Source organism: Carcharhinus amblyrhynchos, chromosome 15 (genome assembly GCF_965287045.1).
Source record: "Carcharhinus amblyrhynchos chromosome 15, sCarAmb.v2.hapA, whole genome shotgun sequence".
Taxonomy (NCBI): Eukaryota; Metazoa; Chordata; class Chondrichthyes; order Carcharhiniformes; family Carcharhinidae; genus Carcharhinus; species Carcharhinus amblyrhynchos.
In genome coordinates, this window is record NC_137338.1 from 40,055,819 (window position 1) to 40,073,602 (window position 17,784).

At 41.9% G+C, this 17,784-nt stretch overlaps 1 protein-coding gene across 2 annotated transcripts in view; it reads left to right on the plus strand.

Annotated features, from left to right (window-relative positions):
• Positions 1-3,914: 3,914 nt before the first annotated feature.
• Positions 3,915-17,784, plus strand: part of srpx (sushi-repeat containing protein X-linked) — a 74,380-nt gene continuing 60,510 nt past the window's right edge. For both annotated transcript variants that reach the window (XR_013888676.1, XM_080203868.1), the window contains exon 1: positions 3,915-4,104. Coding sequence is in view for 1 of the 2 variants with exons in the window: in XM_080203868.1 (XP_080059994.1) it covers positions 4,038-4,104 (67 nt within the window). In the remaining variant the exon portion in view is untranslated. The remainder of the gene's footprint in view (positions 4,105-17,784) is intronic.

Here is a 17,784-nt window from a genome sequence, read left to right on the forward strand (position 1 = left end):
CTGGACAGATGGCAGAAAAGTGACAAATGGAATTGAATCTAAAGAAGTTTCAGGTAATGTGCTTAAGGAGGGCAAGCAAAGCAATGAATTTTTCATTAAAAAGATATTGAGAACTGTAGAGGGATGCAGGGATTTTGGAATGCATGTCCACAGATTCCTGAAGGAAAGACGTCAGAATAATAAGGTAGTTCAGAAGGCTATGGATATTTTCCTTTATTAGCTAGGGCATAGAATATAAAGGCAGGGAAGTTGTACTAGAACTGGATAAAACATTAGTTGGAGGGAGTACTGTACAAAGTTCTGGACACTATTACAGAAGGAATGTGGTCATATGAGAGAGGATACAGGAAACATTTACCAGGATTTTTAGATATGAGAAACAACTGGATAGGCTGTGGTTATTTTCTTTGGAACAGAGGATGAGAAGGCTTAATTGAGATGGGCAAAATTCTGAGAGGTGAACATAGACTGTCTATTTCTGTTACCATGGAGATTGACAACCAGGGACATAGATTTAAAGTAATTGGTAGAAGGATTAGGAGAGAGTTAACAAGAATGTTTTTCACTCAGCTGGTCATAGATTTCCTACAGTGCAGAAGAGGCCATCTGGCCTATTGAGCCTGCATTGACGCTCTGACAGAGTATCTTACCCAGGTCCAGTCCCCTGGCCTATCCCCCCCCAAACTCCACACATTTCATATGACCAATCCACCTAACCGACACATGTTTGGACTGTGGGAGGAAACCAGAACCCCCAGAGAAAGGCCATGCAGATGTGAGAGAACGTGCAAACTCCACAAAGATTGTCAGCTCAGGCCGGGATTGAACCGGGTCCCTGGAGCTGTAAGGCAGCAGTGCTTGCCACTGTGCTGCCCTCTAGTGGGAATTTGGAACTCTGCCTGAAAGGGTGGCAGAGACATTAACCCTCATTGCATTTAAAAAATACTTGCCTATGCACTCAAGATGCTGTAACCTGCAGGATTACAGACTAAGAATGGGAAAGTGGAACTAACTGAATGCTCTTTTTCAGCTGGCACAGTCTTGATGGATCAAATGGGCTCCTTCTCCTTCTCCTTCTTCCTTTATGGGATGTGTGTTTCACTGGCTAGCCCAGCATTTGTTTCCCACTCCAATTCCCCTCCAATTAGATTTTCAAGTTTGCTGACGACACCATCGCAGTAGGTCAGATCTCAAACAATGATGAGACGGAATACAGGAAAGAGATAGAGAATTTGGTGAACTGGTGTGGCAACAATAATCCCTCCCTCAACGTTAACAAAATGAAGGAGAATGTCATTGACTTCAGGAAGAGTAAAGGAAAACATGCCCCTGTCTACATCACGGGGATGAAGTAGAAAGGGCTGAGAGCTTCAAGTGTCCAGATCATCAACAATCTGCCCTGGTTCCCCCATGCTGACACTATAGTTAAGAAAGCTCACCAACGCCTCTACTTTCTCAGAAGACTAAGGAAATTTGGCATGTCAGCTACGACTGTCACCAACTTTTACAGATGCACTGTAGAAAGCATGCTTTCTGGTTATATCACAGGTTGGTATGGCTTCTGCTGTGCCCAAAACTGCAAGGAACTACAAAAGGTTGTGAATGTAGCCGAATCCATCATGCAAACCAGCCTCCCATCCATTGACTCTGTCTACACTTCTCCCTGCCTCGGCAAAGCAGTCAGCATAATTAAGGACCCCAAGCACCCTAGATATTCTCTCGTCCACCTTCTTCCCTCAGGAAAAAGGTATAAAAGTCTGAAGTCATGTACCAACTGACTCAAGAACAGCTTCTTCCTTGCTGCTTTCAGACTTTTGAATGGACTTACCTTGCATTAAGTTGATCTTTCTCTACACCCTAGCTATAACTGTAACACTACATTTTGCACTGTCGTTCCCTTCTCTATGAACAGTATGTTTTGTCTGTATAGTGCACAAGAAACTATACTTTTCACTATATGTTAATGCATGTGATATAATAAATCAAATCTAATCTAATTGCCTTTGAGGAAGTTTTGGTGAGCCGCCTTCTGGAACCACTGCAGTCCATGTGGTGTAAGCATACTTGGTGTTGTTAGGAAGGGAATTTTTCTGTTTCTAAAACCACCTTTAAAATCCACTTTGATCAAACTTTTGAACACCCTTGCTACCTGCTTCTTTGGCCCAGCATTCATTTTTTTGGTATGATCTGAGATACACCTTGGGATAGTTTTCTACATTAAAGGAACCATATAAATGTATATTGATGTTAATAAAACATCTCACAACAAGTCAAGATAAGGCCTTGGCTATATTGGGGACTAATATCAAGAATCATAGTTCTATGCACTAAAAATGTCTTTTTCAACTGTGCAATATCTCCTTTTTAGAATATGAGAGTATATTACTTGCTGGGACACATTTTTTCGTTCAGTATTGGAAAATTTACAGGGCATCTTTTTTTGATACTTAAAGCTTGATTCATTGCTGATCTAATTCCAAACATATAATGTGAATGTCTATAGATTTTAAATGCAAATCTTATCTTTTGTTTGGTGATGATGATTTGTCTTGTTACTGTGTTAGTCAATCAAAAGAAATGTGAATGAAAGATAAATTTAGTTGGTGCAGGTGAATTCCTAGGGTGAAGTTTCTAATTTCTAAACAAGATGCTCGTGTTTGTGAGAAAGTCAACAAGATTTGCTGCACCACAAACAAAGTGATCCAATGCTTCTACTTTCTCAAGAGGTGAAGGAAATTTGGCATGTCCACTATGATCCTCATCAATTTTCAAAATGCACTATAGAAAGCATCTTTTCTGGTTGTACTACAGCTCGGTATTGGTCCTGCTCTATCCAAACTGCAACTACAAAAGGTCACGAACGAAGCCCAGTCCGTCACACAATCCAGCCTCCCATCCATTGACTCTGTCTACACTTCCTGCTGCCTCAGAAAAGCCAGCATAATCAAGGACCTAACATACCCTAGACATACTCTCTTTCACCTTCTTCCATTGGGAAAAAGATACAAAAATCTGAGCTTGTGTACCAACTGACTCAAGAACAGCTTCTTCCCTGATGTCATCAGACTATTGTATGGACCTACCTTATGTTAAGCTGATCTTTCTTTGTACCCTATCTGTGACTGCAACACTATATTCTGCACCCTCTCCTTTCCTTCTCCCCTACAGTAGCACAGTGGTTAGCACTTCTACCTCACAGCATCAGGGACCTGGGTTCAGTTCCCAGTTTAGATTGCTGTCTGTGTGGCGTTTGCACATTCTCCCCGTGTCTGTGTCGATTTTCTCTGGACGCTCCGATTTCCTCCCACAGTCCGAAAGACGTGCTAATTATGTGAATTGGCCATAAATTCTCCCTCGGTGTACCTGAACAGGTGCTGGAGTGTGGTGACTCAGGGTTTTTCACAGTAACGTCATTGCAGTGTTAATGTAAGCCTACTTGTGACACTAAAAAATAAGCTAAAACTGAACCCTCAGTGAATAGTATGGCTTTTTGTGTAGTGTGCTAGAAACAACACTTTGCACTGTATCCCAATTTATGTGACAAATCAAATCAAAGTGATAAAAATCGGAAAAGAAATGGCACCCTCTGTTTTATGTGTGTATAACAGAACCCGGATCCCTGGTGCAGAGACAGAACAATTAGGACTATGATTTCAAAAATGTTTTTCTATTTAATGTTATTTTCTGCATTAAACTGAATCCTTCCAATCGTAACATCTATATTAAAAATGCAGAAATATACTGCAAACAAGTTTTCTCATTCTTATAACTCTGACAGTGACAACCACCCAGTAAATACTGGGGTCCCCCCGCCCCTTATACTGTTGCTGCCAGATTTTTTTTGGGGGGGGGGGGGGTTGCTGAGGGTGGTGGTTGATTATTTGGGCACAGCAGTTGGACATTGTTGGCTGTGATCAGGTAATTTGGGGACTGCCTTGGGGAAGCAGTTTCCGGTGAAGGCGGCGTTTGCTCGGAATAGTTTAATGTAAGTTTTTTTTCCTACTTATACGTTGAGGGGGGAATGACCCGAGCTGAGAATGGACATTTCTATCAAATGCATTCTTCTGTCTGCTGTCTGCATCTTTACAGCGGAAACGTACAGAGGTAGGTGTGAGCCCAGTTTTTGGGAATTTGCTGCAGGCGGGCTTTTGCAGAATTTCTGCCGTTTGTGGAGTTTTTTTTGAGTACAAGGTCGATCTTTCTTAATTCATCGCTGGCGTATGGAACAGCTTCCTGCAAAGGGGGGTGGGGGGAGGAAATAGGGAGGCTGGGATGTTGGATTCAGGACTGGTTATAGATAGTTTTGAAAGTTAGACCGCTTTGAGGAGAAAAAGATGAAAAGCCTACACTTAAATCCTGACTACTTTGGAAGCCAGAGTGGTGCTAAAGTCTGCTGGTTTTCCGTGCTCGCTGCTGGAAGGAAGAGAGTGGGGGGGGGGGGGAGTTTCAAATTTGTCAGCTTGACTCGCTTGAGCTGAATTTAAAAGTAAACCCCCCGCAGATTATATTTAGCGCTCGGTTTGGAGGGAGCGTTGACAGGAAGTTGTGGTGAAGGGGCGGAGGTTGGGGATTGTGAGCAGGGTGTGTGGATCTCAGCCCCGGTGCTGAGTGCTGAGCCCGGGGTGGCTGCAGCTGCTCAAGCCGCACAGCAGCGATCCCGTAGCGCCGAGCACTGTTACCCTGCAATAGACACTATGCAGCCAGCGCCAAATCACCAAGCATGGACCAAAACTTCTCTTAAATTACACCGTTTTCCATGTGTAGTCCAGTGAGATCTTTTGGAAATGTTAATTGAAAAAAAAGCCCAGCTGAAATGGGACTCTCATCCAGCTAGAGTTGTTTCATTCTAGGATTAGTTTTAAAAAGTGTCCCTTTCTGCTGGATGAAATTACATTTTCCATTTTTTGTTATGGTAAGAAGTCTCGAAACACCAGGTTAAAGTCCAACAGCCCTTGGCTCACCTGATGAAGGGGCAGCACTCCGAAAGCTTGTGTGACCAAATAAACCTGTTGGACTTTAACCTCGTGTTGTGAGACAATTTATTGTGCCCACCCTAGTCCAATGCTGGCATTTCCACACTTTATGTTGCAGTTTAGATCCTGTTTTGTTGACACTGCCACTTGCTGGCTTCTCCTGCCTCAATGGCATGGAACTTAAAATTCTGAACATATCTTCAGACCTTATGTGACCATTGCAAAGTCCAGTGCTGAATTTCTTGTTCGTGCTTTGATTCAGGCCTCCTGAGCAACTTCTCTCCACCTGAGCCTTGTTGGGGGAACTCCATGGCCACACACTCTAAATCTTTCTCCTCTCCTTCAAACTCACCTCTTATGACCAAAACTTTGGTCACCACTCTGTTAATTTTGGAATGTTTATTGTTATGTATTTTCTAAGTGCATCATTCTGATGAGTAGTGATAGCATTCTGACTGTGTATAGAAGGCACAAGCTGGAGCAGTGATAATTCTTCATCTGTCATCACTAAGCTCGCCATCTGTCCCTTCCAGTACCAACACGGTCTAACTGCAGTGCATCTATCCACAAGATGCACTGCAGCAATTTCGAAAACTTATTTTGACAGTAGCCATCAGCCCAGAAAGTGAAAGCAGCAACATATGGGAACATCATCACCTACATGCTCTTCTTTAAGTCATACAGACATATCTTGCCAAAGGGCAAAATGCTACAGACGCTGGAAATCCAAAATATAAATGGAAAATTCTGGAAATAGTGGGTCAGGCAAAATCTGTATTGAGGGAAAATGAATATTAACATTTCAGATCTGTGACCTGTCATTAGAACTGAAAAGTGTTCCAGATGCACCAAGCTTGAAGCAAGAACAGAGGCAGAAAAGAGCGGGAGATTAGGGAAGAATGAAAGGGAAAATCTGGTGAGAGGATGGAAGGTGGCAGTGACTTGCAAGATAGAAGGGATGATGGTGCAAGGCTGGTAATGGGACCATCCATTCATGGCAAGAAGATATGCCCTTGTCAAATTCACCCAGATCCTCTGACCAAGTTTTAAATGTAGCATGTTTAAAATAAGCAGTTTTATTTAATTTCATTGTGTTGCCAGTGGAAAGACAGCAGGCTCTGTGATCAGATGACATAATTTGAATTAAAATATTATGCTGGCTTGTATTTACTACATGATATTAGGTTTCATTTCACTGTATAATGCAAAGGAACATGTTGTAGCTTTGTAACACATTGCAACTCAAAACTATGTACCTGTGTGTAATAACAATATTTCTTACAAAACATCCTTGTAATAATTAACAGGTATTCTATATAAATGTGCCTGATTGAGACATTAATTTCCCCAGGTATTGCTCAACCCCAAACTACTGTCTATGCTGAGAGAGCTAGCTTAGAATCCTGGGTTGCTACTACCGTAGCCACAAACACTCCAGAAATCCCATTCAAAGCTGACAGATTGGTGATGAGAAAACTGTGCACACACCGATCATATATCTGTCTCCAATCCATTTCAGATGTAACCCCATGTCTAATTGTCCTGCTGCTGGCAGGACAAGGTATCCCCAAAGATGCATATGCTCTCTCTGGATATTCCCAGGTAAGGTTTGCATGGCAGTTGCCTGGAAAATGCCAACTTCCAATGGACAATTGCCCTACAGTGGGAAGCATCTGAAAATGTGATTTAAATCACAAACTTTGGATAATTCTTCCTATATTACATCAATAGTTACCCAGAAAAAGATAGAAGGATTAAAACCACTTCTAGCAGAACCCCAATTGCACCACCTCCGCTGACTCGCCCAATACTCCTGAACCCTCATGGGACTCTTCACCCTCATAGGGACTACCTACCCAGACAGAAGCCCATTCTGCATCTCTTGTCCGCCACCCCTCTCCCTAGTGGGACTGCCCCCATCGGAATCGGAACTCACCCCTCCCAAAGTGCAGACTCCCAACTTTCACCACAACCCTCCCACCCCCGTCCCTAGGCCTGGCTTAATCCAACCCATCAACATCACCCTCCCAGTCCCCAAGGCCCAATCCAGCATCCCCGAGGTGAGAGCCAATCCCAACCTTGTGGCACAACCCTTTTCCCTTGGGGTTGCTGACATCTGCTCAGTCTGGTGAAGTCGTGGGCTGGAGAAATTGACATGAATGTGCTAGACTGGTATTTAAATATGGTGTTGGGAATTCCAAACCCGTCAGCTGAAGGCGGAGAGACAAATCAGCTGCTGGCCTGCTAGAGATGGAGGGGAACTTGTCTGTGCATAATGAATGAGGTTCTAAGCGCAGAATCCAGTGTGGGGTCCCACTATTCTCGGTGGTGGGACAGGTGTCACCGGAACCACCCACCACCACACTTTATTCCAACGGAGAGCTCTACCTTAGTTTCTGCAGAACGCTAACTGTACATTATATATCAAAAAGTGCACTCTAGTTGTAATTTTTGTTAAGGTCCAATGTGAATTCAACTTTGAAATAAAGTAATCTATAGCCATGTTAGAAGGTTTGAACCTTTACAATAATTTGTTGCATACCCGTGATAATGCTGCAGAAAAGGATTCAATTTTAGCCATTACAGGTTAGCAATAAATCTGAGCACGGTGGATGTTAAAGCACAAATATGCTATCAATGTGATGCTTTGTTCTATTGTCAAACACACACAAGTACTTACTGCATGACATACCCCAGCTTTAAATCCTTTTGGGAATTCTGGATCCAAATCAGATGAGTTTGAAAGTTGCAGTATAATATTTTCATTTTGTTGCTAGATTATTAGTGCCAAACCTATACCTTGCTCTTCTGAAATGGTGTTTTGACTTTGCGATATCCAGACTTTGAAATATTTGCTTGTTGTAGATTATCCTCTGTGCTTGTGCTTGGTGTTTTTTTAAAAAACAGCATTGTTTGATTGAGTTCAGAAATCAGAATTATTTGGTAGATTTCAATTTCTGCATTTGGTGATATGAAATAAGCTGCAAATCTTTTCAGCATGATGCAGGACTTCATTCATTCGTCACCTATCACCCTTAAACTGTGGCCAGGATCTAGTCTTACTTGAATTGCATATTTCATGGTAGCTCAGGTCCTTGATTGGGAATTATATTCGGCAGTTTTCAGTGTTGAATAGGCTCCCCACAGTCACATGGATGGCATTGTTTCTCAATGTCCACTTGGTCAATTTGTCACCAGTATTTGCCACCAATATTCTCCCCAAATTTTCTTTGTGCTGGGCGGGCTGCAAACTCCTCTGAGCACTACTTTTTTTATCCATGGAAGTTCAATGTTTGAAAAAGTGAATGAACTTGAGAGTGCCTCATTTATTTTAATGTGTGGTGAATTGCAAACTTGCACCACCATCTTAAAAGGAAACATTGCTCTCCTCCTCCCTCTGGTCTTGTTCTCTCACTCCTCAAAGGTACCACTCCAGCTGTACCTGGCTTCTGATTCCCGACTCCAGTTACTTCATTTGCAACTGAATCAAGTTAACTCAGTCTGTGTGCTATTTGGATTACTTTTCTCTTCCTCAATGTTCAGCTGTTGAGCCAATATGTCATCAAGTTCTGCCATTTAGTGCCATAAATTTTAAATTTATTTTTGATTTTCCTGTCACTACCTTTAAATTCCCTGTTGTTAACTGCGGCAAGGCATTCACGGGTAAGCCCTTTCTTTTGTGAAATGCTTCAGCAATGGACATAATCATGATAATGTTTCAATGAATGTAGCAAAAGCAATCTTGTATATTTAAACTCTGGCAAATTCCAGTGTACTTGTTTTCAGCCTCTACATTCAAATTCTATAGAGAGCCCCCAATTTTGCTGAAATTCCCATAGGGACCATTAACTTTAAGCAAGAGATTTGAGATTCCAGTGGCCAACTTAAAGGGATTGCTTGACAAGCTTTAAGACTTTTCACTGTGACAAATCAAATGAAAGCAACAACAACGAAACATTACCTAGTAAGCAACCAATACACTAAGCAATAGAAAGTTTAATGCTTTAACATAACATGTGCTGCATACATATACATATAAAATGTCCTCCACAGAATTACAGTCTTCACAGGAAACATTCCATATTGGTGCTTCCCTCAATTTTTGGAGAATTTCCAAATTTAAGATGAGCATGTAAGATCCCCTCTGGCGATTTCTTCTCTTGGCTACGTCAGTGCAGACCTTCCATGATCTTTAGCTTGCTGTGAGATGTGTCTCTGAATAGAGATTATCTTTTCTCCCAAACTCTGCCTGGTAGTTTACAGAGAGAACTTGAAACATCTTTCTCTTTCCCTCTCACTCTATCTCATTCAACTCAAGTCTGTTGAGAGTCAGCACAGTTGCACTTGCCTTTGTTTTCAGGTGCGAACATCTTGACCTTGCTCTCAGTAAAATTCATTCTGGGCCTTCCTGTTCCTGTAATAACTAAGCCATCCAGGCTTATTGTTGGGCAGAGTTTGGAACAGATCACACAGCTGTCTTCACAACTCTTTTTATCTGGAATTACAGAGACGGTCCAAAGCATAATCATCACATAACCTTGCTTTTATAGTAAAACACCTGAAAAGATCAGTTCCTTTCATCAAATAATGAACCACAACTCCAGTAATCCAGTGGGTGGCACAGTGTTTAGCACTGCTGCTTCATAGCTCCAGGGATCTAGATTCGATTCCCAGCTTGGGTCACCGTCTGTGCAGAGTCTGCTCGTGTCTGCATGGGTATCCTCCAGGTGTTCCGGTTTCCTCCCACAATCTGAGAGACATGCTGGTCAACTGCATTGGCCATGCTAAATTCTCACTCAGCGTACCCAAACAGGCGCCAGAATGTGGTAACTAGGGGATTTTCACAGTAACTTCATTGCATTAATGTAAGCCTACTTGTGACAAAAAAGCTGGTCTATCATCCATTATTCATCAATAGCAATTAATGTGTGCTCTCCAGGCTGGTATATGTGGCCAAGTTAATGCTAAATGTAGTATTCATTGGTAATGTTTCATATATGATCAATAACTCAATTGACATCTGCCTGTCAAAAACATTTGGTGTCTATTGAAATTTATATTGAGCAATATCCCAAAGTATGTGTGTTCAGCTGACCATGATGGGCTGTTCCCATTGGGTTTGTGACCTTCAGTTACAGTGAACCATTCTGAAACTTTCAGCTCCAGGTTGCAACTTTCACTCCCTGATTCTCAGAACTACTGAATAGTTTGCACATCCTAGTCTCCCTGCATTTTCTGGTTGGCAATCAGACCATCAGAGCCCTTATCACTTTCATATAGCCTAAGCCCTACACTCCGAGGCTGACTCACTACTTAGGAATTTTATGAGTCTGTTTTCCTCTTCTACAACCCAGAACCAATAAATTTGGAGCTCTCTCAGGGCTTGTCTGGATCCTCACCTCCACTTTTATCACATGTTGTTCTGATCCAGACTCCCAGAGTTCCGTTTTTGCAGTGTTTTACTGATGGTAAAACGCAGACAGGCTGCCTGCTCAAAGGTGGCCTTTGATAGTTTGTTGACAGGGTGGTAATGGCCTCGCCACGTTAGGGAGGCCACCAGCTAAATAGAAGCAGCCTCTTGGTGGCAGTCCGAGGGGCCAAGGCTCCTTGGGTCAAAGAAGAAACTGTGGGAAGGAAGGGCAGCACCCACAGCCACAACAAGAGGAATTTGCCCTCTGATCTTTGGCCATGTGAATTGCTAACATTTGGCCATCTCTCCTGATTGGGCTGCTTCTGGCCATTGTGATTGGGCTAGCAGCCCAATCTTAGTTGAATGACAGGCCTACTGCCAGCCATTTGGAAGGTTGACTGTGGCTAAGTTGCTGAGCAGGTCCTGCTGCCAGTAAGTGCAGGCTGAGAACTTGCTTTTCAGCCTGGTATCAGGATTTTTATCGACTTGGTACAGTTGAGCCCAGTGTCAATACTTTTTGTCAGACTCTCTTGCTGAAAGCCTGGCCGGCAGTCTCCAATCTCATTCGCCCCGCCACTGTTGCTAGTGTGAACGGAGAATTTGGCGCTCAACCAAAGCTTCATTCACTGCAGTGGGACCAGAGAATCCGAGCTTTGGGCAAGGTCGGAGAATTCTGGCCCATCTATTTATGAAGTATTACCTTATTCTCAATCCTTTTGATGTTTTCTTTCACTGATGTGAACAAACAAAATCAATCCAATGGCACATTTGGCTTTAAGCATCTTTCATTTTAACATGCCTTCTGCATTCTGTTGATTTGTATTCTTTCAATTCATGGACTTGTGTAGAATGATTTTAGTTAATTGCTGTAAACTGTTCATCTTTCATTAACATTAAATGAGGGCAGTGTTTTGAGGAAAATAATTTATAACCTTGAAAGTCATGGAAAGGAGTTATTTTTCTGAGTGTAAAATGCCCCGTGGGAATCTTGTGGCGCGAAAGGGAACCAGTTCAGTGACATAGATAGATGGGAAGGGAGGGGAGGGTTCTTCTGTTAATGTCAAACACAATACTCGCCAGCATTCAGGTCCCAATCAGTAACAAACTTCGTCCAGCTTTGGTTGTAGGATGGGTTGGGACCACAGCAATAAAGATCGAAGTGGTAGAATTAGTTTGTTTAATGTGGGACTGGGAAAAACACTTCTGGTCCTCCTGGCTGCACATTCTGAAAAGTGACCTTTTCTTTAAGGTGGTCTCCTTAAGTTGTAGCTTGTGATGGTGCAGGCTGTCCCAGGGCTTAACTGTTTTGGAAAGGGGGTCACCACAAGGTGTTAGACGCCTTATTTACATGTGCAAAAAGGCCTAATGCCTGATGCAGCATGGGTATTGAATGTGTCTTGTTCTTGTCTAATATGGTGGATACATATTGGAGCTGTGTGCACGTTTTTGGGCTGGTGAACTAGCTTCACAGTGGTCCAAGGGATGCCCTAAAAATGAATGCTGCAGGGACTAATTTCTAGGCCCTTACGTTCAGTGTTTGAATATTAGGACAGAAAGATAAAGATCCTGCTCAGGTCCATAGCAAACTGACACAAGATGGGCCTGCTGGGTAATTATGCAAGAAGTTTTTCCGATAAGGATGTACACTATGGCTGACCTGCACTAATCTATTTTTACCCTAGATTTTTACTTATAATAAGTAAATGCCTTCAACTGATTTTAGATCAGTTTCCAATGTATTAGCCTTTTCCCTTAACAAGGACTATTCTTTATCCTCATACCATTGCCACAGCAACCACAATGGTTGCAATCCTTAATTTTGAACGAATTTATTCATATTCTTTCTTGAGTTGTCTATTGTCAACTTGAATTTGGCATAATTCATACAGTAAAGCTGTTAGCCACTCCAGAGCAAATCTGTCTCTCATTAGTGAAGTTGGGAAACTCGGAGTAACTCAATCTCCACTGAATACCTGGCTGGAGTGGCAGATCCAAAAGTGTGATAATAGTTCATGTATTGCATTGCTGATTTGTGGAATGATGTACCACGTGTATGTAAATCTATTTTCTTTTTGCCAATTTTCTCCCCTACTTTCCTGAAGGCATTGACCTCTTATATTGGGCCAGTTCCAGTGGGTGTCAGTTGTTACTGCTCTGATGTGGTCTTTGTTGATGCGTGGGCCACGACAATGAATATAAGTGGCTCTTCCAACCTGATTCTACCGTAGCTCGATGTTCAGATATGCACATTTTGTTATAATCCCAAGGGGAACCATTAACTTCTTAAAAAATCAAAATCGATCTCCCAGTTGTTACTTGAAAGAACAGAACTTCAAGGTTTTATGTTTTAAACAAAATATTTTATTGTACAAGAATCAAACAAACCAAGCACTAAATTACACTATATTTTGTAAAGCTGAAAATCTTAGACCATTTTGTGTTTTGATTTTGATTCCATGCAAGAGTTTCCTTGTACTTCTCAGGATGTTGAGGGTTCTTTCTCTGGGAGCAAACCAAGGTGTTTCATAGCTCTTGGGAAGCCACTATGATTCTCCTCCCACTCCCATGTTCCTGCTATTCTCCAAGGTATGAGATGTGGAGTCCTTTCATTTGCACTCAGCCAGGTGACATTCCCCACTCTCTTTCGGCAGCTTGTGATTGTGGACACTTCAGCTCAAGGATGGGCTTCACTGCCTTCTCACTTAGTGATCTTCAACTCCTGGCAGATTTTTCTTTCGGCTTGTCTCAAAGCTGCTCACAGGATCGGTTTAACTGTTCCTGTGAGAAAACATAGACATGTAACATACAAAAGTATCTCCCTGTATGGCCTGACCCCATAGCAATGTAGAATACCTGGGATGTTCCTAGCAGAAATATAAATTAATTATTTTTATCTTCAAAACAACCCTTTGTATTTAATCACACTGCTAATATTAAGAATATTTCAAAGAATACCATGATAAGAACATACGATGTAGGAGCAGAATTAGGCCATTTGCCCACAGAGTCTGCTCCACCATTCAATCATGGCTGATGAGTTTCTCAACCCCATTCTCTCAACTTTTCCCTGTAACCCTTGTTCCCCTTGCCAATCAAGACCTATCTATCTCTGTCTTAAATATACTCAATTATCTGGCCTCCACAGCCATTTGTGGCAATGAATTCTATAGGTTCACTGCCCTCTGGCTGAAGAAATTCCATCTTATCTCAGTTCTACAGGGTCATCCCTTTATTCTGAGGCTTCAGGATACAAGCCCCGACCAAAATTATTAAAAACGTGCATTTGTAAAGCACCTTTGAATGCTTCACTATGAGCAATTATCAGACAAAATTTTTATCTGATCTATGTTAAGAGATATCAGATGACCAAAAGCTGGGTCCTCAGATCCTAATCTCCCCTACTAATGCAAATATCTTCCCCACATCCACTCTATCTGGTCCTTTCGATATTCCGTAAGGTTCAGTGCGATCCCCCAGAATACTGAAAGGCCTGGATAGAGTGGATGTGGGGAAGATGTTTCCATTAGTAGGCAAGACTAGGATCTGAGGACACAGCCGAGTAGTGCAGGAGTAGGCCATTTGCCTCATTATTGCTACACTATTGTTCGCCCAAAGCACTTAGATCAACCTGAAAATAAAATGCAGATTAGCTGAGGATATGGTCACAAAGTGTATTTAAATAAGTTTATTCCCATTCTGCTGCACAGCAATTCATTTTTTCATAAGACATTTTTGGTTTAACGCTATCTGCAAGACAGCACCTCCAATGCTTCCACAATGTTGCATTAAAGAGTTTGGCCTAAATTATATCCTCAAATCCTTTTGTGTAACTTCAGCACTGAGCATCCTGACCTGGAAAAAAAAGATTGCTACCACCCCTGCACTTGCTGCCCTATATTTGATATTGGTGCAGCATTTTAAATTTTAAAATTCCCATTTTGGGGCTCATCCATTGCTTCATCTCTCCTCTACACAATAACCTCTTCCAATACCACAGTCCTTCCGGATCTCTGCACTTCTCTGCTTCAGGCCTCTTGTGCATCCTGGATTCCTCACCCCTTCCCACCAATTATTGGTGGCTTTGCCTTCAGTGCTAAGCTCTGTGATTACTTCTCCTAGAGCTCTCTGCCTCCTCACGTCTGTCTCTCCTTTTAAGGTATTCCTTAGGACTTACCTCTTTGACCCAGCTTTTGGTCATCTGATCTAATATCTCTTAATGTAGATCAGTTAAAAATTTTGTCTGATGATTGCTGTTAATGAATCCTCCAAAGGTGCTATACAAATGCACATTTTTAATAATTTTGGTCAGGGCTTGTATCCTGAAGTTGTTCTATAGAGTCTCTTTGTGAAAACTGCAGTATCTCCAACTGGAGGGACTCTTGTGTACTATTCCAAATGAGTGGGTTGTTATAGTTCATTCTTTGAAAGGAGCCAAGCCAGCTGTCCAACTTTATGTCTCCAGTTTTAGATATTCTGGCACTCTGATTAAAATGGAAGAATCCCAATTGGAAATTTCCCAGGACACTTCCTCAGTAAGATCCAAGTTTTGGATTGTGGCAAGTTTCAGAGTTAGGTACTCTGCCAGATGAATACTATCTGGAGATCTATGCCTCCGCATCAGGTGATTACAACTGAAATTTAACTTTGGACAGAAGTCGCAGATGTGAGGAACTATAGAATCCCCAACAATAGAATCTGTTGCTGCTAATATGAAATGGGACATTCACTATTGGTGTTTGCATGGATCACACTCACTAATGACTGAAGATCATTTTTTCTGCAATGAGAATCAGGATTAGGACACATTTGAACAATGTCAGGGCTCATTTTAATGATGATATCTGAAATAATTTATTACTAAAAAGACTTTTTACACTGTTTTGGCCACAAAAGGAAAAGCAGCTGCCAGTGTAAATATTTTTAAACTGGATATTTGGGGAAGTAAGCCATTTGAATAGCGGCTTATAATGGGTGGCCGTGGCCTTAGAATACTGAACTTAATGGATATAATGTCTCCTAAGAGAGTAACACTGCAAATGAATACTAACTTTTATTTCTCAACTTTCCATCAGCAATTGTTTATATTTGTATTTATGGACCTACGATCCGGATGGCACAGTGGTTAGCACTGCTGCCTCGCAGCACCAGGGACCCGGGTTCAATTCCAGGTGGCTGTCTATGTAGACTTTGTACATCCTCCCCATGTCAGCTTGGGTTTCCTCTGGATGCTTCGGTTTCCACCCACATTCTAAAGATACACGGGTTCGGTTGATTTGCCGTGCTAAATTTCCCCTTTGCGACAGGGGGGTTAGCAGGGTCAATACATGGGGTTACAGTAATAGGTGGGCTTTTTGTTGGTCCAGGCTCGATGGGCCAAATGGCCTCCTTCTGCACTGTAGGGATTCTGTGAACAGATCATCTTATGTAAGTAATTTCATAATTCGGGGGAACAATCCAATACCAGTGTCTTGTGCTTAAACAAGGGAGATTACAAAGGGATGGGGGAGGAGTTGGCTAAGGTAGACTGGGAGCAAAAACTTTATGGTGGGACAATTGAGGAACAGTGAGGACTTTCAAAGCAATCTTTCACAGTGCTCAGCAAAAGTATATACCAATGACAAGGGAAGGACTGTGGAAGAAGAGATAATCAGTCATACATAAGTAAGGAAATAAAGGAGGGTATCAAATTGAAAGAAAATGCATACAAAGTGGCAAAGATTAGTGGGAAACTAGAGGATTGGGAAATCTTTAAAGGTCAGCAGGAAACCACGAGGAAAGTTATAAAGAAAAGTAAGATGGATTATGAGAGTAAACTAGCAGTAAGATCGATTATGTTCTTAAACTAGCTCAGAATATAAACCAGACATCAAAAGTTTCTACACATATATAAAACGAAAAAGAATGGCAAAAGTAAACATTGGTCCTTTAGAGGATGAGAAGGGTGATGTAACAATTGGAAATGAGAAAATGGCTGAGGCATTGAACAGTTATTTTGCGTCGGTCTTCACAGTGGAAGACAAATGATATGCCAAAAATTGATGACAGGAAGGCTATGGTAGGTGAGGACCTAGAAACTATCATCACGAAAGAGATAGTGTTGGGCAAGTTAATGGGGTTAAATATAGACAAGTCTCCTGGTCCTGATGGAATGCATCCCAGGGTACTAAAAGGGATGGCAGGAGAAATAGCAAATGTACTAGTGGTAATTTACCAAAATTCGCTGTACTCTGGGGTGGTTCCCGCAGATTGGAAAACAGCAAATGTGATACCACTGTTTAAAAACAGAAGGTAAACAAAAGACAGATAACTATAGACCAGTTAGCTTAACTTCTGTAGTAGGGAAAATTCTTGAATCTATCATCAAGGAAGAAATAGCGAGACATCTAGATATAAGTTGTCCCATTGGTAAGACCCAGCATGGGTTCATGAAGAGAAGGCCATGTTTGACTAATTTGGTGGAATTCTTTGAGAACATTAAAAGTGCAGTGGACAATGGGGAACCTTTGGATGTGATGTAACTGGATTTCCAGAAGTCATTTGACAAGGTGCCGCACCAAAGACTGCTACATAAGATAAAGATGCATGGTGTTACGGATAATGTATTAACATAGATAGAGGATTGGTTGACTAATAGAAAGCAAAGAGTGGGGGTAAATGGGGGTTTTTCGGGTTGAAGATAAGTGACTAGTGGTGTGCGTCAGGGATCAGTGTTGGGATGCAATTGTTTACGATTTACATAGATGATTTGGAGTTGGGAACCAAGTGTCTTGTATCAAAATTTGCAAATGATATTAAGATGGGTGGCAGAGCAAAATATGCAGAGGACGCTGGAAGTCTGCAAAGGGATACAGATAGTCTAAGTGAGTGGGCGAGGGTTGGCAGATGAAGTACAATGTTGGTAAATGTGAGGTCATCCATTTTGGTAGGAATAACAGCAAGCTGGACTATTATTCAAATGGTAAAAAAAATGCACCATCCTGCTGTGCAGAGGGACCTGGGTGTCTTTGTACAGCAATCTCAAGGAGTTGGTTTGCAGGTACAGCGGGTAATTAAGAAGGCAAATGGAATTTTGTCCTTTATTGCTAGAGGGATGGAGTTTAAAAACAGCGAGGTTATGTTGCAGCTGTATAAGATGCTGGTGAGGCCACACCTGGAGTAATGTGTACAGATTTGGTCTCCTTACTTGAGAAAGGATATCCTGGCACTGGAGGGGATGCAGAGAAGATTCACTAGGTTGATTCCAGAGTTGAGAGGGTAGACTTATGAGGAGAGACTGAGTAGATTGGGCCTATACTCTTTGGAATTTAGAAGAATGACGGGAGATCTTATAGAAACATATAAGATTATGAAGGGAATTGATAAGATAGAAGCAGGGAAGTTGTTTTCACTGGCGGGTGAAAC